The sequence below is a fragment of the Vanessa atalanta genome, chromosome 22 (assembly GCF_905147765.1).
Source record: "Vanessa atalanta chromosome 22, ilVanAtal1.2, whole genome shotgun sequence".
NCBI classification, from domain to species: domain Eukaryota; kingdom Metazoa; phylum Arthropoda; class Insecta; order Lepidoptera; family Nymphalidae; genus Vanessa; species Vanessa atalanta.
In genome coordinates this window covers 6,577,527-6,605,162 of record NC_061892.1, presented here as the reverse complement: position 1 = coordinate 6,605,162, position 27,636 = coordinate 6,577,527, and the positions used below count along the sequence as shown (strand labels likewise).

At 32.4% G+C, this 27,636-nt stretch overlaps 1 protein-coding gene across 1 annotated transcript in view; it reads left to right on the top strand.

Moving 5' to 3' along the window:
- The window catches only part of LOC125072602, a 44,028-nt gene extending 17,132 nt beyond the window's left edge, over positions 1-26,896 (top strand). The window contains exons 2-8 of the mRNA XM_047683234.1: positions 22,507-22,785; positions 22,945-23,128; positions 23,215-23,271; positions 23,719-23,806; positions 24,008-24,130; positions 25,321-25,476; positions 26,747-26,896. Coding sequence (XP_047539190.1) covers positions 22,507-22,785; positions 22,945-23,128; positions 23,215-23,271; positions 23,719-23,806; positions 24,008-24,130; positions 25,321-25,476; positions 26,747-26,896 — 1,037 coding nt within the window. The remainder of the gene's footprint in view (positions 1-22,506; positions 22,786-22,944; positions 23,129-23,214; positions 23,272-23,718; positions 23,807-24,007; positions 24,131-25,320; positions 25,477-26,746) is intronic.
- Positions 26,897-27,636: the final 740 nt, after the last annotated feature.

Genomic DNA, 27,636 nt, shown 5'->3' with positions numbered 1-27,636 from the left:
TTCTTATTTGAGGGTGAACCGCTTCGTTACGTAACGCGTTACGGCGCCAGTCTGTCATCCCTTTTTCTTACGCATACGACAGCCGTAGACAGGCTTCTTCTCTCTCACTCTAACCCACAGCTCAAGCCGTATTTCGGACAGACGTTTTTTTTTAAGTTGTCATTTCTGTAAAACCAGAAGAAAAAGTAATTTACATAAAAGTTAACATTATAACTTACATAATTTATTAGCAATTATTAATACAATCATGAAGATTGATTACATGTTTTAATTTCAGTAGTTTAAGACGAAAAAATAAAACCACGTGTTATAATAATGCTCCAATATCTATATTTTTTAATCCTTCGCAATCATGTAATTATTTTTTAGTGACAGTTCAATCTTTTTTAAAAAAAGGAATATCTGTATTTGCCATTTCATAGATTCAAGTCATTTGTAAAAAATACTTTGGTAAATAAGGCATATTATTCGATACAAGATTATATAGATGATAAAAAAGCGTGGAGTTAATGCTTGTTGATTTCCAGGCAGGAGACATAACATACATACATATATTAATTGTATTTAACTAACTTGACTGTATTTTTAGATGTAGAAAAAGAGTAATTATGAGTTTCTTGCCGGTTCTTCTCGGTAGAATCAACATTCCTAACCGGTGGTAGCTTTACTTTAAATAGTTTATTAAATAACGATTCAAAAGTGCTTATAAAAGCCTACTTGAATAAAGTATATTTTGTTTTTTTGATTTTATGCCAGTCTTAAATGTCATGCCACTATTAAACAACTAATTACAACAATAATTTTATAAGTACATACATAATAATGTAAAATAAGTAGTTTCGATTATAATCATTATATGTAATAATGTGATATAATTAATTACGACATCCTATGACGTATCACCGTATTAGAGGCTAGGGTTACTCGCTAACACTATATAAATAAATAAAATCCGTCCGCAGCTTCGCATGACGATAGGGTGGGAGTCGTCGTTCGCTCGTAATTAGTAGGTATTATAAATTAGCCTATGTCCTAGCTTGAGCTTCAAGCGTTTCATCAAATTCCCTACTCGGTTGTAGGGCTTTGTGCAACCGTCTGGGTAGGTACCACATACTTATCAGATATTCTACCGCCAAGCAGCAGTACTAGTATTGTTGTGTTCTGATTTGAAGGGTAAGTGAGCCAGTGTAACTACAGGTACAACGGACATAGTATCTTAGTTCCTAATGTTAGTGGCGCATTGGGGATGTAAGGAATGGTTAATATTTCTTACAGCGCCAATGTCTATCGGTAGAGGTGACTTACCAACCAATAACACAGAATAAAAAACAAATCAGTTCACTTGTTCAGTGAAAACTTAACAGACAGTTTCTTTCGCATTAAAACATGAGTTTACATTATATTTTGTTAATTATGAAATTTTTAGTTATTATACGAAACGTTTAATTAAAATAATATGTTATTCTATGTTAATAATATTTTCTATACGAATGTGAGTTATCTTTATAAAATATTTAACATTATAAGTGTTTTAATTAAATTGAAAAAATAAATGTTCTTTATAGACAATTTTAAAGAATTCATAAAGTTCTTTCCGTAGATTCTATCTCGACAAACCTCAAAGAAACTGTGTCTTCGTTTTGTCGCCTCCATCTGTTAAGTTTGACTTACTTCCAGTTTTTTGTTTATCTTCAAAACTTTCCTTCTCGAGTTCCTACAGACGGATTTATTGGTTCTATTTTATTCGAAGTAACCGATTTTTTATTCTCGTCAGCATTTTCTTTACCCTATATACTTACAGATATATATGTATATATTTTAAAACATATCAATGTTTCTTATGCATGGTTCTGTCTCGTTGGTGTAGTAGATAGCTTATAGTGTTTGACTGCCTCGTTGGAGCTGTAAATATAAGGCTCCGGGATTCTGGGTGCAAACCCCAGAGCGGCCCTACGGTATACTTACTCACATCGATATTTTTTTATTTATCATTTACTTATTAGTTTTTTAATTAAGGCTCACAAACACTAATGTATATTTTGGCTTGAGTTGTTCAAAGCGTTACTAATTACAGAGTGATGGATTAAAAGTTTAACCAGCTGCGATTTTTTTTTGCAAAAATTCTCTTTGCGGAATATTCGTAATAATGTTTGCTGAAAATTTTAAATCAGATTATGTTAGTGTGAGTTTAAATAAAACTGCATGTGTGTATAGCCTATTAAAATACCCAAAACAGTTTTATGACGTTATTTATTTTTGACATTATGATGTGAACCTGGCTCATTGGCCCTGACAGCAACGGCAGGACGTTAGTCTGTCTCCGCCATTTTCTATTCCTCAGTGTATGCGTATATTTTCTTAGTAAAGATTGTTATATAATTATGAAAAATCTAGACACGCGGTAGCGTGTCAGCCAAGTTCTAGTAACAGAACTGGCGTGCAGCACCGTGTGTAATATTACACGAACCATTTGGAGCCACTTTTGACCTCCTCATAACTCAAAAACTATTTGACATAAATGTGTCAAATTTGGCTCATATATTGAGACTCGCGAGAGACATATGTGTTCCAAATTTCATAAACTCATCTCAAATGGTTATTTAGATATTAACGTTTAAAAATCGTCATTTTTATCACTGACTGACCTATAGATCAAAACTATAACCTACTTCCAGGTGACCTAGAAAGTTGAAATTTGGCATGCAGGTAGATAATTAGGCCAATATAAAGGGAAAAATCTGAAACTGGTAATTTTTTATCATTTTATTATAATTTTTCATTTTATTGGGTCTATAGGAACACTTAGATACTTAGTTCCTGTAATAACTGTAATAAAAAAAATGATGTAAGAACCAGCAATCAAAACTTATAACAGCCGGTCTTAATGTAGATTTTAAGGTCTTCACGTGAATATATAACAAGTTGAATACCACCCTTAAGTTTTTTAAATCCAAATATTTCCGTTTTATTACTTATTAGTATAGCCGACTTTGGTATTTATTACGTTATTAACTAGCATTTAGCGCACATCAATGGTGCAAAATCTATATATATACTTAAAAAAAATAATAATAGGCATTTCGGTACACGGCGCGCGACGTGACGCCGAAGCAGCGGGATAGAAGCGTTGCGATTAAACCTTAACGCGGACGTGTCTGAGCGAATGGCAACCGCGCTCATAAGAATTATTTCAATGCCTTCCGATGGAAGCTGCCTAGTCTATTCGACTGCATATTTTTTGTTTGAGTATACTAGTATACAACAATAAAATAGGTTTCGTGAGACTGTAGTAGAGTATGTATATCGTAAGAGGAATGATTTAAGTTTGTACTCTAGCGCTACAAACGGGGATCTTTATTGCTTGGAAGAACAGTATCGAGCGAGCATGCTGATGTCACCAAAGGACTGGTGAATGGGTCCAATGGAAAAATAGAGAAAGTACATTGAGGACGTCGACAACAGCAATAGCGCACGTAAAATAACAATTCAATTTAAACATAATTTAATTTGCGAACTAGAAGCCAAACCAAGTTACAGATATTAAGTAATGTACGTATATGTTCAAAGGAAACAATTCTCTTTTTGCTTAGCATATTCTACTACTATACACAAATCACAAGGTAGATGGGGTACATCTTATCAATTTAGGTCCAAGTCAAATCAAGACACAAGAGAGCTCTATTGTAGAGTACAACCGTCTGCGCACATTATACCACCCCTACTTGGGCAAATTAAGTATAAACAGAAAAAGCGTAAAAAAGATCCGGACACTGAATGGGCAATTCACTCGAATATTTCAGAGGTACCTACAAGAAAAATAAGAACGTATCAAAAAAAAGACAATTATACCCCGTAAACATAAAAAAATAGAATAGCTTAACAAAAACCATTTGGTATTAAATTTGTTATTAATAAGTACCTACTAATAATTTATATACAAAAAGTAGTGATATCCCATCAAAAACATAAATGTAAAAATGAGAGCCAAGTTAAATATTATGATATATACCTTGGTTGTTGTCTTCAACGACAAAAGAAGTGAGATCTAAATTTGTGCCAAGTTAAATAGTCCTTTCTGAAATTTATTTATAACTACATAAAATATCATTTCTTCTTATAACTTGGGGTAATATATTGTTGCCTAAGGTCTGACTTGGCTAGTTCTCATATACAAATTATATTATAGCCTTCGTAAGTTCAAACCTGTTACAAATGAATTATAAACACAAATTAAGCACGCAAATATTCAATGGTACTTGTCTGGATATGAACTCGCAATATCTGGTTAAGATTCATGTTTTCTAGTGAATGGACCATCGCAGCTCTTAATGTACGTTAATACTAACTAAGCAATACTAAGCTGTCCTCCATTCTTCTTAGATGTTCTGAGTTATAATTTGTTATTCTAAACACAAACTACAATTTGTGTTTATAAACATATAAGAACTAGCCAAGTCAGACCTTAGGCAACAATATATTACCCCAAGTTATAAGAAGAAATGATATTTTATGTAGTTATAAATAAATTTCAGAAAGGACTATTTAACTTGGCACAAATTTAGATCTCACTTCTTTTGTCGTTGAAGACAACAACCAAGGTATATATCATAATATTTAACTTGGCTCTCATTTTTACATTTATGTTTTTGATGGGATAAATTTATTCTATAAGCGAAACTGTTGTTGTTTTATGATTTTATTTATACCACTTACATATTTATTTATCGAGATAAATTAATTTCAAAATATTTTACAACAGTCATCAATTTCGAAATTTCGTTTTGTCGGGGACTCGTGACGTCACATTTTGATGATGAAGCCAGTAACTGTGCACCTCTTGTTTCAAAAGAAAGAGAGTTTTACAAGCAAATAACTTAGAGCAGAAAGAAAGGAAGTAATTAGCAATATATGATTTCGAATATATATATATATATTTTATGGCATTGGTTGGCGGACGAGCATATGGGCCACCTGATGGTAAGTGGTCACCACCGCCCATAGACAAAGGCGCTGTAAGAAATATTAACCATTCCTTACATCACCTATGCGCCACCAACCTTGGGAACTAAGATGTTATGTCCCTTGTGCCTGTGATTACACTGGATCACTCACCCTTCTAACCGGAACACAACAATACAGTGTACTGTTATTCGGCAGTAGAATATCTGATGAGTGGGTGGTACCTACCCAGACGGGCTTGGACAAAGCCCTACCACCAAGAAATAATATTCGCTATTTATTTTCATACTAGTAGGTTTTAATTTAGGTCAGGGCGTTACGGTAGCATTCGAAAGCGTGTACCGTCAACATCTTGGCCAACGGCAAGTCCCACATACCCCCCACTTATAAGTGGGATAAACGCGTAACGCGTTTTTACAGCGAAAAAAAAAATATGTTAATTTAGGTCATATAGTAAGTTCAATAATTAATTATGTTTGATATATAGGTAGTACAAACCTAAATATAAAAATTACACATTTAATTTTACAAAACCCATTAGTTTCCATTTCACAAATATAGTTAGGTCAGACAAACAGCTTCCGAAGAAATTAATATTTTATTAACCATATTCATTCAATTCATGCTATTCGACGCATTCTTGGAAGCATTCCATTGTCATGAATTGTACAGTAGCTTTTATAATAATGATTAATATATATTTATGTCCTCACAGTGTGATTAATTCTTATGACTTATGTAAATACCTTTGGTGCTAACGGTAGGTTTATTTCATTACAGGTAGTTTAATTCTGCAGTTCGACTATGGGTTGATGGAAACACATGTGGCAGATTTTCATAAGACACCTTCCTGTATGACCTTCAACAGCAACCATGAAATGAATTATAAAAACTAATTAAACACTCCAATATTCACTTATTCTAGCCACTGGGCCATTTAGGCATTTCTTATGAAAATAAAATAATAATATTAACTTTTTAATGTAAACACAAAAAATGTCATAACTGTTTGAATCTTTGAATCTACTATTTTGTTTCGTTGACTACTTGTTACTCGATGGTATGAAATTTTGGTCCCAGGGGGAAGATGTAAGTGTATAATTATCACAATTGAGTTCTTAGTCTTGTTTAGTTATTTTTAAGACTATATACAGAGTCCGTTATAGGCCCTCTTACATAACCTATTGCCGTAGTATCAAATATTATATGTAGTATAAACTACTCAAAGACAATTAGATTTAGACAAAAACAATTTTCATTTCTTTAAAATTCCTAACAATTAGAATGGTGTATGTTTTCCGTACAAAGCCATTGAATGGGCGATGATGGTTATTTTCCATTGAGTATCAAGTCGTAGCATTGGTTACAAAATACGCCAAAAAAATATGGCCTATAGTATATATTATTATATATCTTAAATATGTAATTATCTGGCTTAAAGAATATTAGTTACACAAGTTAGTTAATTAGTTCGCATTTGTTAGAAAATACATAAATTGTAACAAAAAATAAAATATGTCTTTTGTCTATTAATTCAGCACAAATATATCTTTGGAGTATTTAAGTCTAAACACAAATTATATTAAATTATCAAAGGCTTAATATACTCTACAACAAGAATATTTATTACAGTATAAAATGTGAGCATCTGCTTAAAAAGTCGCAAATCCTTACTTAAATTCTTCTGTAAGTGATAAGATTTAAATAGCAATTATTTAGGCTTTTATGAGGCAATATATCTATCCCTTTAAGGGTAAAAGGAGTAACGACAGACGAGACAGGCGAGACAATGAATTGATTTTATTGACATAATGAGGGTATTTTCACATTTCGAAGGAAGTGCGATATTAAAAACGGCGGTATACTAAAGCAATTTGATACAAATGTGATAATTATTAGGACCAGAATATTCTAAGAGGATTATGAAAATGAATTATGAACTATGAAAATATTATTATAAAAGGCACAGATTTTTTTTTCTTTTGTGTTTTATACTAATATTAATGCGAAAGTAGCCCTGTGCTGCTGTCTGTCTGTTAAAACAACAAACAGAACCGAATTTGATTAAGATTGGTATGAACCAGCTTGAACTGCAACGAAAGAGGGTACTTTTTATGCCCAACACCTAATGCCCACTATTAAACGACAACATATTCCAAGGTGACCTTCGTCGTCGAGTATGAGATGATATAAAAACCAATTAAGCACATAAAAAATGAACGTGAAATCCTTGAGGTTTACGTGTTCTAGTCACAGAGACAATTCGACTCTCAGTCGAAACTATCAAATACCATAGAATAATATCGAATCTAATACCATTCACTCCATACATCTGAGGCCTCAACATTACTTCGGGAACGAGGGTAAAAACTAATAACAGAATACCCGATAAGTGTGTTAAGTCCTTTAGTTAGATCTCGAATGGTCGTACGTGATCAGAATACCAATGGAACGATGTCTTATCAAAACAGATAGCTTCCTAAAATTTGATTGTGTGAACCGGTCTTTTGTCTCTTCAAGGATTAGGAAGTTGAGAGCTAATAGATTGGAACTAGGAGAATAAATTTGGTATAATTGCGATAAAGTTTCAACATTGTTTGATGAATTATGAAGATAAACCATTGTTCATAATTTGAGCAATAAATGTAAGTCACGTGATAAAATAATATTGAAATATAAGGCTTATCACTTGATGAATTAAAATAAAGATGATAAGAACCGTAGAAATAACAACAGCTTATACTACTACGGTTGTTCTCGGTGTAATTTACATTCTGAACTAGTGATTTATATTAAATTTCATCTTGTAACATGACGATTTTAAACTGAGAATTTGAATAAAGTAAATTTTTATTTTTGAACGCGAAAATGCGTTTAGGCTTTTTTATACACCAATAGAGCAAATTAACGTCGTAATGTTTCGCGTCTAGGACGATATTTCAATTTTTTTTCGATATCTTGTCGTCAACTTTGCATGCATACCATATTATATCTAAACGTGAAAAAAATTAAAAATGTTTTAAGCGTTCTTGTTAACGAGGTATTAATATAATTTTTATTAGTGTTGCATCATCATTGATTAGATGATTAGAATTTTCTATAACATTCACTCAGTTTTAGTGAACAGTTAAGAGGAAACAAATATTAGTCGTACAATAAAGTCTCCAATAAAACAATCTCAGCTTCTGTAATTATTAAGATTTGATCAATCAATTTTTACTCAATGCAAAATCTCACAGCAAATTGTCTGAGAATATGCGTCTGACAGCCAAAAGGGTCTTCGAAAAATTTAATAAAGAACATTTCCGATCGAGAAATAAAAAATCAAATTAGAAATAAGATTTTCACGACATTAAAAGATAATAATAATCTTTCTGTGTCGAGAATGATAAACCATTAATTTGGATTTGTATAAATTAAGTTGGAGGCGCTTTTTAAGAATATCCCAAGTCTCAGAGGGAACAAAGTGATAAAATATTCCTCTTTTAAGCACGAGACAAGCTCAGGAACAATCTCTCTTTTATTGTTCTTATTATCTCGTGAATTTTGTTTATTGCCGCCCTTTGCAGTGTTGAAAAAGTTGGTAAAATTTTTGGGGTGTCTACTTTTGAACGTTTATGTCCAGGCCTCGTCGTTATAAACTAATTTACTTCCATCGTCTGTACTCTTGCTTTTTGGGCCTGATTGGTTTGGAAATCATTTAAAATCTATTTATTATTTTTTTCATGAATTGATAAGATGGTAAAAGAGCCTAGTTTAGAACGCGTGCATCTTAACCGATGATTTCGGGTTCAAGCCCAGGCAGGCACCATTTAATTTTCATGTGCTTAATTTGTGTGTATAATTCATCTCGTGCTCGGCGGTGAAGGAAAATATCGTGAGGAAACCTGCATGTGTCTAATTTTAACGAAATTATGCCACATGTATTTTCCACTAACCAGTATCGGAGCAGCGAGGTGGAATATGCTCCAAACCTTCTCCGAGAGGAGGCCTTAGCCCAGCAGTGGAAAATTTACAGGCTGCTAATGTAAGATGGTAAATGTAATTTATTTTTTTATTATTTGTGTGCTCCTTTTACCAATATCAGAAAAACACTGCCATTCTCAAGTAAATTTTCCATTTGTGAAAGTTTGGAGGGTTGATTAGATGGATATATATTATGTGGCATAATATCAGTGAAATTGGATCCATACAGGTTTCGTTACGATGTTTTCCTCCACTCCCGAGCACGAGATGAATTATAAACAAATAAGCTCATAGAAGTTTGATTGAGGATTTGAAATCGTAATCATTGGATAAAATGGACGTGTTCTTACCACTGGGCCATCTGGCTAAAGAACATGTGTATACTACTAATACATTAGACATAATAAGTGCAATACGCAGTACCTGTTGAAGTGCTTTTTTAAATTTATTTGTAAGCAATTAGAAGACATGTCTCGTTTCCTCTCAGGTCGCCATTAATTAAGTCTAAGCTATTACTTTTTTTATTATAAAATTATCCTGGCCTTATTTCACGACATTAAGAGCTGCAGTGTTATTCTGTAAGAAGTCACTTCGTATCTCGCTCGTGAAATGTTAAAACTGACTCATTATAATGTTGTAATATAGTTTTACTGAATAGCTTTTCTGCTCAAAATTTTAATTGAATTAATTGGATCGTTAGTAACTCTTTGATTTAATATGAGTAATTTTGAGGTATTAATGTAACCAATTTAGCTCACCACCAATTGTTTAAAAGTAGCGTGTAAATGTCACATTGTTAGACAAAATCCTTCGCTTCTGATAATGAAAAGATTTTGTTCCATTTTACTACAATGCTCTTATATGAGTCGGTGAAACACATGTGTCTAAATAGACATACGTACATTTCCTTATGAAGTTTTCCTTCGCTGCTTAGAGTGAGATGAATTAAAGACAACATCATATCAAAATTCACTAGAGCTAAATTTGGTCCCGCTATTTTCGGCTGTGACTTACATGTTACATTACAAGCTTAGTGTAACGTAGTAAAGGTAAGCATCATTGAATTTTGATAATAATCTATACTAATATTATAAATGTAAAAGTAACTCTGTCTGTCTGTCTGTCGTTCTTTCGAATTTGACGAAATTTGGTACGAAGCAAACTTGAACTCCAAGGAAGGACATGGGCTGCTTTTTTTGCCTTACACATGATAATCAAACCCTAAAACGCGAGCGAAGCCCCACAACTAGTCAACAATAAACAGAATAAAAAAGAGCATAAGATACGATAAGTCTTCGTAGAATACAAATAGCAATTTAAGTCAAAATTTGACTGACTTTAACTGAACTTGATAAGTGAAAGTGAATGATTTCAATAAGAATAATCTTGATGTGGTTGATGTTGATCTTGAGAAAGTATAGTTTTGTATTGTTATTATTATCAAATCTTTTATCTTTCTACTATAAATATTAATCTAAAATTAAAAAAGAAAACATAACTAATCTACTGATTTGACATATTTCCAATAATTGTGTTTATTGATAATGATTTTAAATAATATTGTATGTACGTGCAAATTTTATGGGAACTATTGAACGGATTTTAATGAAATTCCACACAGGGATAGCTTCCAAGCTCTGAATATTTTTTTTGAGGCATTTCAAAGGGAGGTCAGGGTATAGTCAAAATCTGTATCTGCATATTCAACGGCCAAACAAACGAAGTTGGGGACGCAGCGGCTTCGGTTAGCATAATCTGCGTTTCATCTGTCATATAAAAATGAATAGACGGTATATAAGAAAATATACTTCCTTACATACATGTATACTATTTGCTAAGTATATATTAAGCCAGAGATGTCTAATGAGATCCCCAAAAAAAAGAAAAAGAAAAAACTGTTGAAGCATTATAAGTATATAAAAAAAAAAACTTATGACAGAAAAAAAAAATGAATGCATGTTTAAAGTTAGTTAAGACAACTGTATTTACATTTATTTTATAAATTCATCCATTCCCATCCACCTAGGACTGGCAAATGGTCAAACTGTTGGTCAGTAACCGGCAACGACCATAAAATTTGTCACTGTAAGAAATATTAACCAACCCCCTACATCGGCAATGCGTTACCAACCAAGGAAACTTTAAGGTCTTTGGTGTCTGTAAAATAATGGTTAACTTACCCTTCAAACTGAAAACTTACTACTCAGACGAGGAAAAAACTTTGCTAACAGCTGATAGATGGGTATCGTCCATCCTCATCTCGGATCGAAGATATTTTGGACGATATATTAGCAAATGAATGCATTATTAAAATTTCCTTCTCATTAACAAATAAACTCAATACGGTATACGAAAAGGTTAAGAAAATAGGTTCAGTTTTATTTTAAGTATAAATTGTCGCCGGCGTACTTACCTCGGCCTAGTTTCTATTCAAGATTTGAAATAGAAATAGGGAATCGTGGCTCGAACATTCTCCTTAAACAGAATAGGTGTTTTCTTATAAAATGGTAATGAGGTTGGTTTCTGTTCTCGCTACGACGGTAACACAATTGTTCTTCTGATGACCTTTTAAAAGGACACTCCACGGTATCTCATTTACAATTTTATCTAAATTTGTTTCAAAAATTTTTACCTTGATTTATGAATTTTATGAAATTATGGACGTTTTTATTAATAAGTTCATATTATATTTTATGCTCCGGCGAAGATACTGAGAATATTATAATAACAGACCGTGAAACGAAGATCCTCCGTCTAATAGAGAAAGTTTGAGATTTTTATTAGCACTAGCTTCAGATGAGACATTAATTAGATTTTTTTTGGACACATATTTGCTTACCTTCACTTTTTTCACAGCTGAGCACGAGATGAATTATAAACACTAACTACACAACAGTTATGTTTACTATAATATCTCTGCTGGGTCATTTTGGCTCTCTGGATTATTTGTACGTACTCTTTCAAGCTACCTCCAAGCAAATGTACATATTTCATAATACATAAGCATGCATCATAAAGTAAGTTCGTAACGATGTTTTCCAGCCGGATTTTGGCAGCGGTGGCTATTTTGATGGGACGTTAAATCCGAAACGACAAGAAAGAGTTCAGGCGCAACCAACCTTACAGGTTTACGTTACAGTTACGTTAAAATATAATAACAAAAACTTATTTTTGGGCTGTTACACCAACGAACTTCCTACACAAAGTACCAGTTTTATTTTAATCTACTGAATAAGCGCTCCAAAAAATCGTATCTGATACAATATAACTCCAATAAATCTTTGATTCACATTTCACTTCTATTTCCAACTGCACGGATTAGGATATACGAGTCTGTCTATTTTTTTAGCATTAGCATTAGCAGCCTGTAAATTTTCCCACTGCTGGGCTATAGGCCTCCTCTCCCTTTGAGGAGAAGGTTTGGAGCATATTCCACCACGCTGCTCCAATGCGGGTTGGCGGAATACACATGTGGCAGAATTTCGTTGAAATTAGACACATGCAGGTTTCCTCACGATGTTTTCCTTCACCGCCGAGCACGAGATGAATTATAAACACAAATTAAGCACATGAAATTTCAGTGGTGCCTGCCTGGGTTTGAACCCGAAATCATCGGTTAAGATGCACGCGTTCTAACCACTGGGCCATCTCGGCTCTGTCTGTCTGAGTCTGTCTATAAATAGCGTAATTAATTCTTTCAACGCTTAAAATTTATTATCCTCTTCATTAGCATGCGTGAGGAGTTTATTTAAAGATTGCACCAATTTTCTGATTCGAATTGTATGAGCAAATGTCTGATATTTCACGTTCAAGCGACACATTACTTAGGAAAAATACTTTTGATTAATTTAAGTTTATACCACTTTGCATCCAATGAGTTGGTATAATATATTAATAACTTCAAGACGTTACCTAACCATCTAATCTACCAGTCTTCACATTACGTAGTATAACAGTTATATCTAAATTTTTTTAATGATGTCGGTAGGCGCACAGGCCCCTGATGGTAAGTGCCCACCACAGCCCATATTAAACATTCTTCAGATCGCCAATGCGCCATCAATCTTGAGAGCTAAGATGTTATGTCCCTTGTTCCTGTAGTTACATTGGCTCACTCACCCTTCAAACCGGAACACAGCATTACTAAGTATTGTTTTTTTGTCGGTAGAATATATGTGTGGGTAGTATCTACCCAGATGGGCTTTCACAAAACTCCCAAGTGAAGAAGTTATATAATAATATGTGATGTAACAGCCTGTTAATTGCCCACTGCTGGGCTAAAGCCTCCTCTCCCTATTGAGGAGAAGGTTTGGAGTTTATTCCACCACGCTGCTCCAATACGGGTCGGTAGATCCACATGTGGAAGACTTTCATTAAAATTAGACATATGCAGCTCGCGTCACAATATTTTCTTCACCGCCGAACTTGAGATGAATTACAAATACAAAATATATGTATTCTTTTGTATTTATGTTGAATTTCTTAAGAAATTTTATTTGGTTTAGCAGTTAGAGTTCCTCGACTGCTTCCAACGGGCTAATTGGCATAGATAAATCACTGTTTCATCTTTGTCCATAGAACAGCCTTACTATTCTAAATGACGTCAATTAAAACGACAAAGACCGGAAAATGTGAATGAAAAGAGATAAAAGACTTGAAAAATGAGGCTGAGTTCATGTAACTGTGACAAAAAATACTTCGTTAGTCAAATAGACCTTAACAAAATGGATTCCCCTTTTTGCTATCATGATCACCGTACATTAGTGATTTCTTATCGTGCAATAGTGTTATCTATAGCTATGGTAACATTAAAAAGAGGAAAATTGCGTTTGTAAACGAAAAGGTCTAACACTAGTGAACCGATTATAATAATTCTGTCATAACTAGAAAATTACGTTACCTAGAAGTAATAAACTTAGGCAATTGCCAAGCTTTGTCACAAATTTAATGGTGAGCACAACTAGTTTAATGATAAAGCAGGAACAAAATTAATGATACATATTTTATGTCAAGGAAATCTTTAATGTGCGATTAATTTTATAAAGGATAAATCAATTAGGGGTGAAGAAAATTGAACTGCTTAATCTTGTTATACAGATATGATTAGTATTTCATTTCCATTCAATCGATTCGAGACAGCAATTAATTAAATTAAAGACGACGACTTCGTATATAAATTGGAATATAATTTAATGATCCTGTTTTATTTCTATGTATTGTAATATTATTTAGCAAATATTAGATTTCTTTCTTAAAACGTAATTATAATTTTCGTACGAGTACCATGAATGGGTTCTTATTATCAAACGGTAAACTTAATCCGCTACGAGATTTTATTATCATTATCGCAAAGTTTTTTTTTAATTTAAATATTCTTGAGAATGACAACCGATAGTATGGTACGGATACAGGTGGTCCATTGGCTAGAATATGTGAATACTAACTAAAGATTGTGGGTTTGAATCCGGGCAAACAAATCATGTGCTTAATTTGTATTTATAATTTATCTTTATTTATTTATTTAATTAAATGTATATTTTGTTTTATATTGTACATGTATTAAGAACGATATAACAAAAACCTTATTGGATTTGTCCGTACAAGACTTATATAATTAAAGCTACACAATAATAACAAAATAAAAATATAAAAGAAACAAAAAGCAGGTACATAGCAAATAAATGATGTTATAATTAGTTGTTTGTGTTTTAATTTCCCATAAAACAGCGATAAGTGGATTGTCTCGGTGACTATACTGTTCAGTGAATATCGCGAAAAAACGTGCATGTGTCTAATTTAACTTAAATTCTACTACAACTGTATCCAACGATCTGCATTAGCTCAGTGACGTGGGAGCAGTTCCAAAACTTACAATAGGAAGAGGTGGCTTGACTAGGAGGCTTGAGAGGAGGAGAGCTTAACACAGCAGTGGACAATTTACAGGCTCATACTTTACTTTATGTAAATTAGTTGATGCTATTCATTGCTAATGGTTTCATAAGTTGATTCAACTGTTGAATAGTCATAAATAAGGTACATTTATTGACAACGAAACGCAAGTGGGGAATTGGCGCGTATCGACTGTCTGGCTTCGTTTGTTCAAGACAATAAATGGAACATGTCATGTCACCAATTCAATTAGGTACATTATCACACACATTGTGGGAACAACAAGTACTAAGACATTGACTTGGTTAACAGTAGATTTACGTAACTGTATCGATTGTATATGACAATATTGATACATTTAGCATTTTGCAATGGAAAGAGGATACAAATTAACCTTAGTTTTAAATAATATTATTCACTACAAACTATTTTTGATTACTACGTCTTATTTATTAAACAACGTCATAAATAAATAATTAAAAGTCAACCAATGATATCTTGTTTATTTATTTTGTTTGTTATGACTATTTTTTTGTGTCCGCTCCTTTTACAGTTGAAATACATACAGTCAAACAATCTTAGATTTCTATTATAAATTAAATTAATGCTAAGTATGTCATTGGAAACGACTTACGGCTAAAATACAGGGTCGGCCGTTAGTTTAGACGCTTGTTATAAGTTCGCCATTTATAGAAATACTTTTTACATCAACATTTCGTTTTAGCTTTTTAAATCTGTAATACCTTCAAAAAAATTAATTTAAATTACACGCTGTAAAGGGCCATATTGGTCTATATTATAAAATCTCTTTCTCTTGATTCAATCTATCTATTAAAAAAAAATCGCATCAAAATCCGTTCTGTAATTTTAAAGATCTAAGCATACATAGGGACAGACGACGGTAAGCGACTTTGTTTTATACTTACATAGTATAAAACAATGATGACACATTTTTAGTATCAATAAAGATTATGATATTATTTTTTTGATACCAACGACATCAAGCGAGATGAACAATATTTCTAGTAATGATTACAATCTCGTGCTTGATGAAGAAAGGGGGGAAACGAGTTTAGTAACATTCTGCAACATTTGTATCCTAACCATATTGAAGTATAAAGGTGTAGTAACCTTCAAACCAATCTATTTCTCCTTATTATCCAGAAAACGTCGTTTATATTCTACTTTTGTTTTTTATATTCTCAAATATTATAGTAAAGTTGAGCGAATTTATTAATCTATTTTTATAAATCTTCAATTAGATTTATATGTCTAGACGCATAAATAAAAATGCCAATGGTTTTTATTATTCGAAGACAATTAGGGACATTTCTTATTTTACTTTGGAAACTTTCTTTCTTGAAATGGACATTTAACTGGTGTAGGATTTCTTTAGCTTTTTTACTTAATGCTTTCAACCATAAATTACCGATTGCCGATTTTTACACGATTGCATAGTCACACAAGAATATGTAATATATTTAAAATATTAATGAAATATGTAAGTCATATATATGTGGTAAAATATGTGGTAAATATATATACCTAAATAACAACGTTTTCATTCATTTAATTAGCACTTTATATTACCACATATTTATGAATTACATAATTTAATTTCTTATATATCTCTTAATTTTCACGATTGATGTTCAATGGTATCGATCAAACGATTTTTTTTTGATCGAGGTGATACATGAGCTTAAACTGCCCAGTGGTTGAAAGGGTCAAACCCAGACTGAATTTGAATTTCCATATGATTAATTTTTGTTTATAATTTATCTTTCACTCGGTTTTTGAGGAAAAACTTCGAGATGAAACCCGCACGTTTCGGATGAAAATCTTTCAAAAAAGTTCTTAAGAGGAAATGTGGCTTAAAATAAAATGAGATTGTTTCTTTTATATATACTACTCTCTCATTTACTAATACTTTCTCATTTCTTATTGAACTTGGTGATGACGTCACAACGTGACATCCTGACTGATTTCGGCCACGGCGCTAATTTAAGGGAGATCAGCCAACTATACAGAACATATAATAGTGCACAAACACAGGTGTACATCACACACATCAATTCTGACACGACCAGAAAGAGTTCAGGCGCAGGACCAGGGCTTTACATGCTGACCTATGTACGGAAATAGACAAACTTCAAACTTCCAGACTTCTTGTTACTGAGAGTTTTTCGATATTAAAACCCAATATTTTTTATCGTGACGGTTTATATATATTTAACCACTAGACCAACAAGGCAGGCAACGAGTATAGAACTTATTGCCTTTATAAACTGAAGGATATAAGAACAGATATGTGGCTTCCCCGACTTGCTTACTTAGGTTCAAGTGATAGTGTCACTGAAGATTAGAGACCAGATTTAGTGCTTAGTGCTTGGACGCTATTTATGTCTAGCAAAAGGGAGAGATAATTTTTTGCTGTTTGTTATTGCGGTACGGAACGAAATGTTCTGCTATATGGTTTTAGTCTTCGTTCGGAAGTGATAAACCTTTGTCTCTTTACAATCTGTTAAAAAATTAAATCTTAAAATAATTTGTATAATGTTGCCTAATTTATTTTATGTACTTATGTTAGCTTTAAGCAAACTTCGATTTAACCTATTTTCAGTGTTTTTTTCTGTATTGTGTAATTATAAAATATATCACAATCAGCTTACGTGTTACAATTTGTGAATGTTGTGAACATTTTATGTCTCTCTAATCTAGAACTAATAGCACCACATAGAGAGATATATTAGGATTTTTTTCATCTAAAATAAAAAGTAGGAGAATCAATATTAGGATTATCTTTATCTAAAATAAAAAGTCCGGCGCAAAACAAACTATCCGATAGCCAGACGTATTGAAAAATAAATAAAATAACTATTATTTTTATTTACAAACGCGAGGAAAACTAATACCAAGAATTCTCCTTCAATAATTGTGTAATTATTATCAGTGGAAACTTAGCTGATGTATGTATTATTGTATACTATTATTATTATTACGCTATAGGTGTCATCTCGTTGTTTGTTTGCATTAGCATTAGCAGCCTGTAAATTTTCCCACTGCTGGGCTATAGGCCTCCTCTCCCTTTGAGGAGAAGGTTTGAAGCATATTCCACCACGCTGCTCCAATGCGGGTTGGCGGAATACACATGTGGCAGAATTTCGTTAAAATTAGATACATGCAGGTTTCCTCACGATGTTTTCCTTGACCGCCGAGCACGAGATGAATTATAAACACAAATTAAGCACATGAAAATTCAGTGGTGCCTGCCCCGAAACCCCGAAACCATCGGTTCCATTGAACCCGAAATCATCGGTTAAGATGCACGCTCTCGGCTCGGCTCTTGTTTGTTTGACTAAAATAAAATAAAATATTATTGAACTCTAACATCTACTGAATGACCTTAAAGTTGAATGTTTGTATGGAATTCATCAATTTTGAAAGTCGAATAATGAAAGCTAGAGTTAATGCTTCTGTGTGATCAGATGTATCAGTGTTTCTGAAAACTCATTTCCTTGAGAGGGTTCAAGTGGAGAAAAAAATATTTTAGCTATTTTCAAATCGAAAATCGGTGTTTGTGCTTTGGATTTTTAATAAAATTTAGCTAAACCGGCGTTTTTAAATATTCAAGATAGATATAAAAGTTTACATGAAAGTTCGTAAATATGTACGTTTAAGTACTGAGGCTTTTTAGTCAATATTTTCTTACCTAAACATAAAATAACGATACGAAGTGAAAAATTAAGTGATGGTTTTGGTAATATAAAACAGGCCTGTTTAATCTAGAGCAACAATGAGACTGACAAAGCTCGGCAAATCTAGTTGGCAAAATATTATCTCAATAAATATTGGACAACACCATTACATACATTACTCTGATCCCAATGTAAGTAGCTAAAGCACTTATGTTATGGAAAATCAGAAGTAACGACGGTACCACAAACACCCAGACCCAAGGCAACAAAGAAAACTAATGAACCTTTTCTACATCGACTCGCCGGGAATCGAACCCGGGACCTCGGAGTGGCGTACCCATGAAAACCGGTGTACATACTACTCCACCACGGAGGTCGTATCTTATGAGTCATATGACTTAATTGGTAGAACATGTGGATTTTATCAGAAGAATGCTAGTTCAAACATAGGTAAGCACCGCTGCGTACGTTTTGGTAAAATTTTTCTATCTCGCTATGGGCAATGTTGATGGATTTGTAATTTAATTTTAACTAACTTTCTGATGAGTTACGAGTACTTACTAAAACGATAAATCTATAAAATTTGTCGTAAAATTAAGTGAACATGAAATGTATGATAATTGTTATTCGAGTATAAAAAGGAGGTATTAATGTTTTTTCTAGCAATTCCCAATCACTCACACACATACAGGTTTGTCGTATGATAAGATGAGGTTATATGCATGTATTTGTACGTCAAATACAATTGATAGAATATAAAAATACGTCAAAAACAGATAGACACTCCACGAATGAAATAAACGACTAAATTCAATAGCAGTTTCTTTGTGCATGATATGTTATCAATTTAATTTTAAATTCTGCATGAATTCACTTCGTATCCCACTCCTGAAAATTTGTAAACTGTCTAACGGTGACACGCTATATTAATACACATTTATCTCTTATCGTAAATATCTTGTGTCATTTTTTGACAATTCTCAATCGTGTTCGAAGGTGAATTCCGAATTTGGTCTTATATGATAGCTCTAACTGTTATTGTATTTTTTTAGTATAATTACATTAATACGTATATAATTTTCCATAAAATGTTACGATTACGATGATAACGAAAACTTAATTTTAAATTCAAATTAAAAATAAACTTAATTTGAACCGGTTATTTCTGGTTTTGTATCGTATTCTTATACGTTACAATGGTTACAGATTGTAAAGGAGATAGCGGAAAGTGTATTGACGCTCAACCGTGAAATTGAGAGTCGACTTAAAGGCACAAATCTTACGTCTGTCCTTCGGCTGCCTTGGAGTCTGATATCTATTTAGTACTATAAGACAAAAAAATACAGGATATTTAAAAAAAAACTGTGAAAATAATGATGTAATATTTTGACTACATTCAAAGTAAGGAAATTATGATGAATCAGTAGTCTATCTATGTGAATCTTAATACGGTATTACGGGGTCGAATCCGGAAAAGCACTACAGAAATGTTATTTATTTGCGTAGATTTTTATTTGGGAATCAGGAAGGATTTCTAACTATACTAAACAATGCTTGCAGAAGTTTAAAATAAACTGAGAGATTCTTTTAAGTACTTGATATAAAAATATTATGATAATTTAAGTATCATTCCTTAACGCGGTTTCGAAATTAATTACAAAACTTCTTCATTAAAATTAAAAAGAACGCTTTGATAATTAAAACCTTGCATTAAATTCGACAATCATACAAATATTTAAAGTTTTGTTGAAACATTGAAAATTCTATTTTATCCTCTAAAGTTGGAGGAGCTGGTTAAAATTCATGAAGTAATTTTTCCATGACACCGGAAAAAATACTGGCGAATAAATTTATATAGTCTTTTTGAATTTTTTAAAGTGCACTTCGTGGAAGTGAATCTGTACGGATGCAAACAAGAAAGGTGTCCGAGTATTGTTGCTTACTTAAAGTATAATGTAATTATACTGAATTAAGGTATAATTTTTATTTATTAACAATAATATTAAAATCACGCTTGTCACGTCAATATTGTAAGTAATTGATTAATAATTTGTAATAATATTTATTTAATTATTTTATATTTCGAATCAATTATAATTTATGTCTATTGAAATGGGACGTTACTTTTGTGCGAGCCGAGATGGCCCAGTGGTTAGAACGCGTGAATCTTAACTTGATTTCGGGTTCAAACCCAGGCAGGCACCACTGAAATTTCATGTGCTTAATTTGTGTTTATAATTTATCTCGTGCTAGGCGGTGAAGGAAAACATCGTGAGGAAACCTGCATGTGTCTAATTTCAACGAAATTCTGCCACATGTGTATTCTGCCAACCCGCATTGGAGCAGCGTGGTGGAATATGCTCCAAACCTTCTCCTCAAAGGGAGAGGAGGCCTTTATCCCAGCAGTGGGACATTTACGGGCTGCTACTACTACTACTGTTACTTTTGATAATCGACTTGTGGCGTAACCTAAGATTATTATATCTGTGAAAAGGATTGTTAGTTTTGGCGCGCTCATATATATGAAGGTTAGGTGTGACTTTTTTTATAAATGATTAAAGTAATTTAAACTATAGAGAGGCGTTTTATTAGAATAGTTTTAATTAAAAGGAGGCGAAACTACGGAGCGCAGTAGGTACATATACATATACTAATATTATCAAATTTTAGCATAAGTTTTATGTATATTACAAGAAAAACCTCTCGTCATTTATAAGTAAAGATTTTTTTAATAAAACATTTAGGACTTATAATAATAATGAAGTATATGCACTGATATATAAAAAAAAAAAATAATCATACCTGCATTAGTTTTCCGTGTTGTCCGTGCCTTATATTTTTTTGGATTTTCGCTATTTTAAAAATCCGTTTCCAGGCACCTTCAAAATAAAGATATAGAATTATTGGTAATAATATTTTTATTGGGCTCTACGACGACGACCTCTGCCTGTCTAAATGTTGTGTACCAGTGGAGTTCCAAGAGATTCGTTTAATATTTGCTACTTTGACATTTATAATTAATTTCTTTTCATCTGAGTATTAAATTAAACGTCTGACGGAGAGTAATTTTGTCTGTTGAAAGTTGAAGCTTCGTTCCTATTCTCCTAGATTATTGTCTTTCATTTTTTTAATGGCTTTTAGTTTTGCCAACAGGGCACAGATTATTTTGCCAATGTCACGTAGGACGAAGAAGATACGTAGGTGATTGGCTGGCAAGGCAGAACGAACAAATTAATTGAAGATATGCAATAATGATTATGAATAATATAAATTTATTTGTTAATCCTTCCTATCTTATCCTAGAAATATACAATCAATATAAATAATATATCAATAAATGAATAATGAGATCAATTCTAAAAAGTTTTTATAATACTTTAGAATATTATCCAAATATTATTTTATTCCAAATTATGTCTATGTCCATGTTATCTTGGACCTTGAAGTAGTTGTGTATAAACCTTCATTAAAAGTATAACATCTCGCCTTATTGCCTAAACGGGTGACGGGACTGCTTAATTTTATCTTAGATAATCGGAATTGCGATTAATCGGGAAAATGCTGCTAGCATTCTTGTCAAAATTCCAAGCGGTCAAGATTTGTATAGTAACTTTATTTAATTTTCTATTTATTTATAGTAGTAAGGGCTTAATTTTAATAATGCTTATATAAAATCATTAAGTATGGCATGTTTATTCGTTGCGTTGCGTTAAAGTGCTCAATTCAATTCTTAGTTTAATGTCTTTTAGTTGTGCGGGGCACAGATTATTATGCCAATGTCACGTAGGATGGAGAAGACACGAATTTATATTCTCTAGTATTTAAGAATAATTTTGACAGGAGTCAATATGACAGCTAATTCGCAGAATATATTTTGGACCGAATTTTGATTTTATACTGACTTTGTGTAAATAGTTTTCGAATACAAAGCTGTTTTAGATAAGCTTTCATATAAATGTTTATGTAAAATAGTACCTTATGAATAATTTAACAGAAATAAACGTAGTCGAGAAAAATCCAAGTCTTAAACAAAATGAAAAAGAAGAAATACGTATTGATATTGAAGGAAGTCCTCAAGACTTAAATGCTAATAAAGAAATTGTCAAAGATATTACTGATGACGGTGAAGTAAAAGACACAGATCAAACTAGTATTCATATAGAAAAAGAATTAAGGGAAAAATGCGAACAAAAACTTGAAGAAAAATGTACTCCATTTGAATATGTTGGTGCAGAAAGAAAACCACCAGCTATATGGGTGCAGTATAATCAAGGTAAAAGGGCAATTCTGGAACAGACTTAAACCATTAAGGAAAACGTAGCCGATAATTTTCTTTAAGCATTTGCTTTTTCCTACAAATAGCTTAAAAAATCTTACACAATACTAAGTAGCACTTTTAAAGTATATAACTTATGTGGAGTTGCCATTTTAGCTTATGGTCAAGGCCAAGGATATGGCCAAATTCCGCAGCAGCAATTTGGTGGTGGTCAACATTACGGCGGTGCCCCGATGGATTACGATCCCCAGTCCCGAAATTATTTCGTTAAATTCGTTTTCACCATATTGATGGTGATGTTATTAATAACTGCTGCTATCGGGATATTCATTAACGCTACGTGAGCATAATTAATTATCTCTATATTTTTTCATTAATTGCATTACAACTTTGATTTACATTTGAAATTGTGTTGCGTATTTACAGACCAAGCGTGAAGGAATATTATGAAATGAATGGTTTATTATTGATGATTTTTTCAATGTAAGTAAATTTTATTCTAGTTCTTTATTTCTAATGGGTACCAAAATTGCTATAATTGAGATTAAGAATGATACTACGTCTCCCTGAGGAAATTTTCAAATATATCTGAAACTTATGCAGTCTCAACTTCTCAGACTATAAAACAAAAGGTTGATCTCACGAAACATGATAATGAAGCTAAAGCGAATAGTACAAAATCAAAGACGGATGCATGTTCCTCGTTGAGCGTAACGTCGTAATTTTTTGTTAATACGTTAAAATACTGTCAATTTAATCATAAATTATTGACGTATTTATTGACCTCTTCTGTTAATATTTCATGTATACATAATCTACAACGCCTGGACTATAACAGAGACCAATGTCTTTGTATAACAGTGTGACACTTATGGCTAGTTACTGAAATAGACTACATTAAACATTACAACCTTTGCATTATTTTTATAGAATTGTTTTGGTTGCAATGAACTGCGTAATGGCGTGTTCAGCGTGTTCTAGAGTACCACCTTGTAACTTCATATCGCTTTTCATAGTTGTAAGTTGAATTTGTTTCTGATAATTTAATAAATATTATATAATTTTAAAATTGAATTAATAAATTATTCATACTTCAATACTACATGTATGTATTTAATACCAGACTTGTGTTAATTGCGAACACTTGGCCTAAAATCTTTGACATTTTACACCGTAATTTTAAAACCCTTATATATAGGTTATATTTGCTATTTTTCAGGTTTTAGCGATGAGCAATCTGGTGGGAGCTATTACTTGTCGATACAGAACTCACATTTTGATATTTGCACTCTTAGCAACAGTGGTTACAGTAGCAGTTTGTATTCTCTTAGCTTCCTCTAACGTAAGTTTTAACTCAGAGCCAGCGTTGATTGTATATTTAACAACGGATCTAAAATAATGTATTAATCATTATTAACCCGAGAGAATCCTGTAAGGATTTGGGACAAATCTTAAGAAATACTTCTAATAAGTACTGCTTGCTTAGTATTATTAAAATTATTTTCATATATCTCGTTTGAATCTTTAACAGCTTAGACTGGGCGATTATTTATATTGGATTAATCTCCATTTGTAATTAATTGTTAGATTATATTTTATGCGGTACTTTGTGAGTTTTAGAAGGTAAGACAGATCTCTAAGGTATTCGTAATGAATAAATAATGAAGAGCTTGGTGAGTTAAATTTAAATCTTTAGTCATAACAGGAGGCGAGCCAGACGGTCAAAACGACCAGTAAGGGTAGATTACGAAACTTTAATTTATTTTGTTACTAGCGACCCGCCTCGGCAACGCACGGGGCGATACTAAATATACTACAGAATGTCTTCATATACAACGTTCATAGCATTTTTGTCGTTGTCAAACCTATGTCCTGTATGTGCTATGTCCTGTATTTTAAAACTGTAATATCTTCGAAAATATTCATTTAAATTACTTACAGAACCGTTTTGGTCTATATTAAATGCACAATGTATTTAAGGTACATAATTAGATAGGGATTAATGCTGTATTGTAATAATTATAATTAAATAATTAATCTTAAAATAGCTTCTCTAAGCCATTATTTCTCGTTAAAAGTAAAGGATAAAAAATGGTTATTGTGGGTTATCTCTAAGAGATAGACATAATTATGTCATCGTATATTTTTAAAGACCTTTTTAAGGTATACAATACTGTAGTACATTATTTTGATCTTAATATCTCATAGGGTTCAGTCAGCGTTTGCAATGTAAGCGCGTGCATCTTAACCGATGATTTCGGGTTCAAACCCAGGCAGGCACCACTGAATTTTCATGTGCTTAATTTGTGTTTATAATTAATCTCGTGCTCGTCGGTGAAGGAAAACATCGTGAGGAAACCTGCATGTGTCTAATTTCAACGAAATTCTGCCACATGTGTATTCCACCAACCCGCATTGGTGCAGCGTGTTGGAATATGGTCCAAACCTTCTCAAAGGGAGAGGAGGCCTTAGCCCAGCAGTGGGAAATTTACAGGCTGTTAATGTAATGTAATGTAAAATATTAATTTTCAGTTCGATTTTACGAAATGGTACCTCTATGTTGTGGCAATAGCTGTCGCGTTCGTTGCTATATCTATGATGGTGTCTATAGCTATGTTAGTTATGCAAATTCGATACAAGCCTTTACAAATCGTATTGCTGTTTGTAGGAGGGATGATAAATGTCGTGGTAAGTTTGAAAATGTCATTATTTAATCGATACTATTGAATAAAGACGAAGAGTACGTTTGTTTGTAAGCGTTAATCTCAAGCTCAAGTACTGATTTAGAAAATCTTATAGATAGCCTTATGTAAACATATCTATTTTATTACTAATCACTTTTTAAATTAAATCAAATAAGATCGCGTACAATTAATGAGATATGTTAGTTTTTACTAATATTACTTTAATATATAATTATATATTAACTTTTTTTTTCTTCGATGTTATGAAGATGACGTATTCTTTATGTAAGAGCCGAGATGGCCCAGTGGTTAGAACGCGTGCATCTTAACCGATGATTTCGGGTTCAAACCCAGGCAGGCACCACTGAAATTTCATGTGCTTAATTTGTGTTTATAATTCATCTCCTGCTCGGCGGTGAAGGAAAACATCGTGTGGAAACCTGCATGTGTCTAATTTCAACGAAATTCTGCCACATGTGTATTCCGCCAACCCGTATTGGAGCAGCGTGGTGGAATATGCTCCAAACCTTCTCCTCAAAGGGAGAGGAGGCCTTTATCCCAGCAGTGGGACATTAAGGGCTGCTAATGTATTCTTTATGTAATTGGATTTATAAAATAATTACAAATATTCACTACTTCTGCGTAGTTAAAAATAGTATTTAATCACATGCATATAATTAATTACAATTAAAATAATAATAATGAACTTTTTAATAGTAAAGTTGTAATAAATATATTTATGATAAATGTATTTTTTTTTAATTTTCAATATTATTACAACACTCACTCACAAATTAAAACACACTAATTTAAATTTATAATTAAATAAACATTGTACAATAAAATACGGTGTGGAGTTGACTATTTCGCTTTTGACGCACGTAATAATTCCTTCTCATCGTTTTCTCACGAAAAGAAGTACAACTTTAAAAATCATACTTCCGTTTCTTCTATCCATTTGTGGCGTGTGTGTCAATACAAACTTTCATAAGTGATCTTATATAATAGAGACCTCCGTGGTCGAATAGTATGTACACCGGTTTTCATGGGTCCGCCACTCCGAGGTCCCGGATTCGATTCCCGGCCGAGTCGATGTAGAAAACGTTCATTAGTTTTCTATATTGTCTTGGGTTGTGTTTATGGTTCCGTCGTCACTTCTGATTTCCATAACACAAGTGCTTTACCTACTTACATTGGGATCAGAGTGATGTTTTGATGTTGTCCAATATTTATTTATTTATAATAGCGTCTTATTTTTTAATTTTGTTTCACAGATTCTGGTCATGGAACTGCAAATGATATTAGGCGGTAGAGCTATAGAAATGGGCGAGGACGATTACGCGTTGGCAGCTTATCTATTGTATTCGTCAATTGTTGATATATTCTTGAAAATCGTGCAAATTATGGGACTATTCGATGAGTGACAGTGAAAATTTATATGAAAACTTTATTTATTATTAAATATTTTAATGTATTTATTTCTTTTATTTAAAATATGTGATTACTTTTGTTCGAAAAAAAGGATCTTCTTTTATTAAGTAATCAGTTTTAGTAAACAAATGAATGTAATTTTGTCTTAGTTTATTTCAAAATTTTCTTTGATTTGTTCTTACTTTCTTCACGTTGTTTAGTTAAATTTAAATTAACCTCATATTGGTGTCCCTTTCATTATGAACACATGAACATTTTTAAAATATTATATAAATTAATTTTAATTTTCCATTATATTCTGAGACAGACAGACTGTATTTATTAGATATGAGAACATTAGCATTACATTAGCAGCCTGTAAATTTCCCACTGCTGGGCTACGACCTCCCTTTGAGGAGAAGGTTTGGAGCATATTCCACCACGCTGCTCCAATGCAGGTGGAATACGCATGAGAACGTTTACACATAAAGCTAAAATCATTAGTCCCTCCATATATCAATGTGAATGTTAATAAATTAATATTCTCAGATGTTAGCGAGTAACCTCCACGGTGTTGTGTCATACGATGTCATCATTAATTATACATATCACATAATTATTACCTGTAATTATTATAACCGAAATTATTTATTTTAAATTACTATATATAAAATTATGATTGTAATTAATCATTTAATAATTTGTTAAACTTTAATATTATTTTGTGTGGCATAATGTTTAAGACTGGCACAAA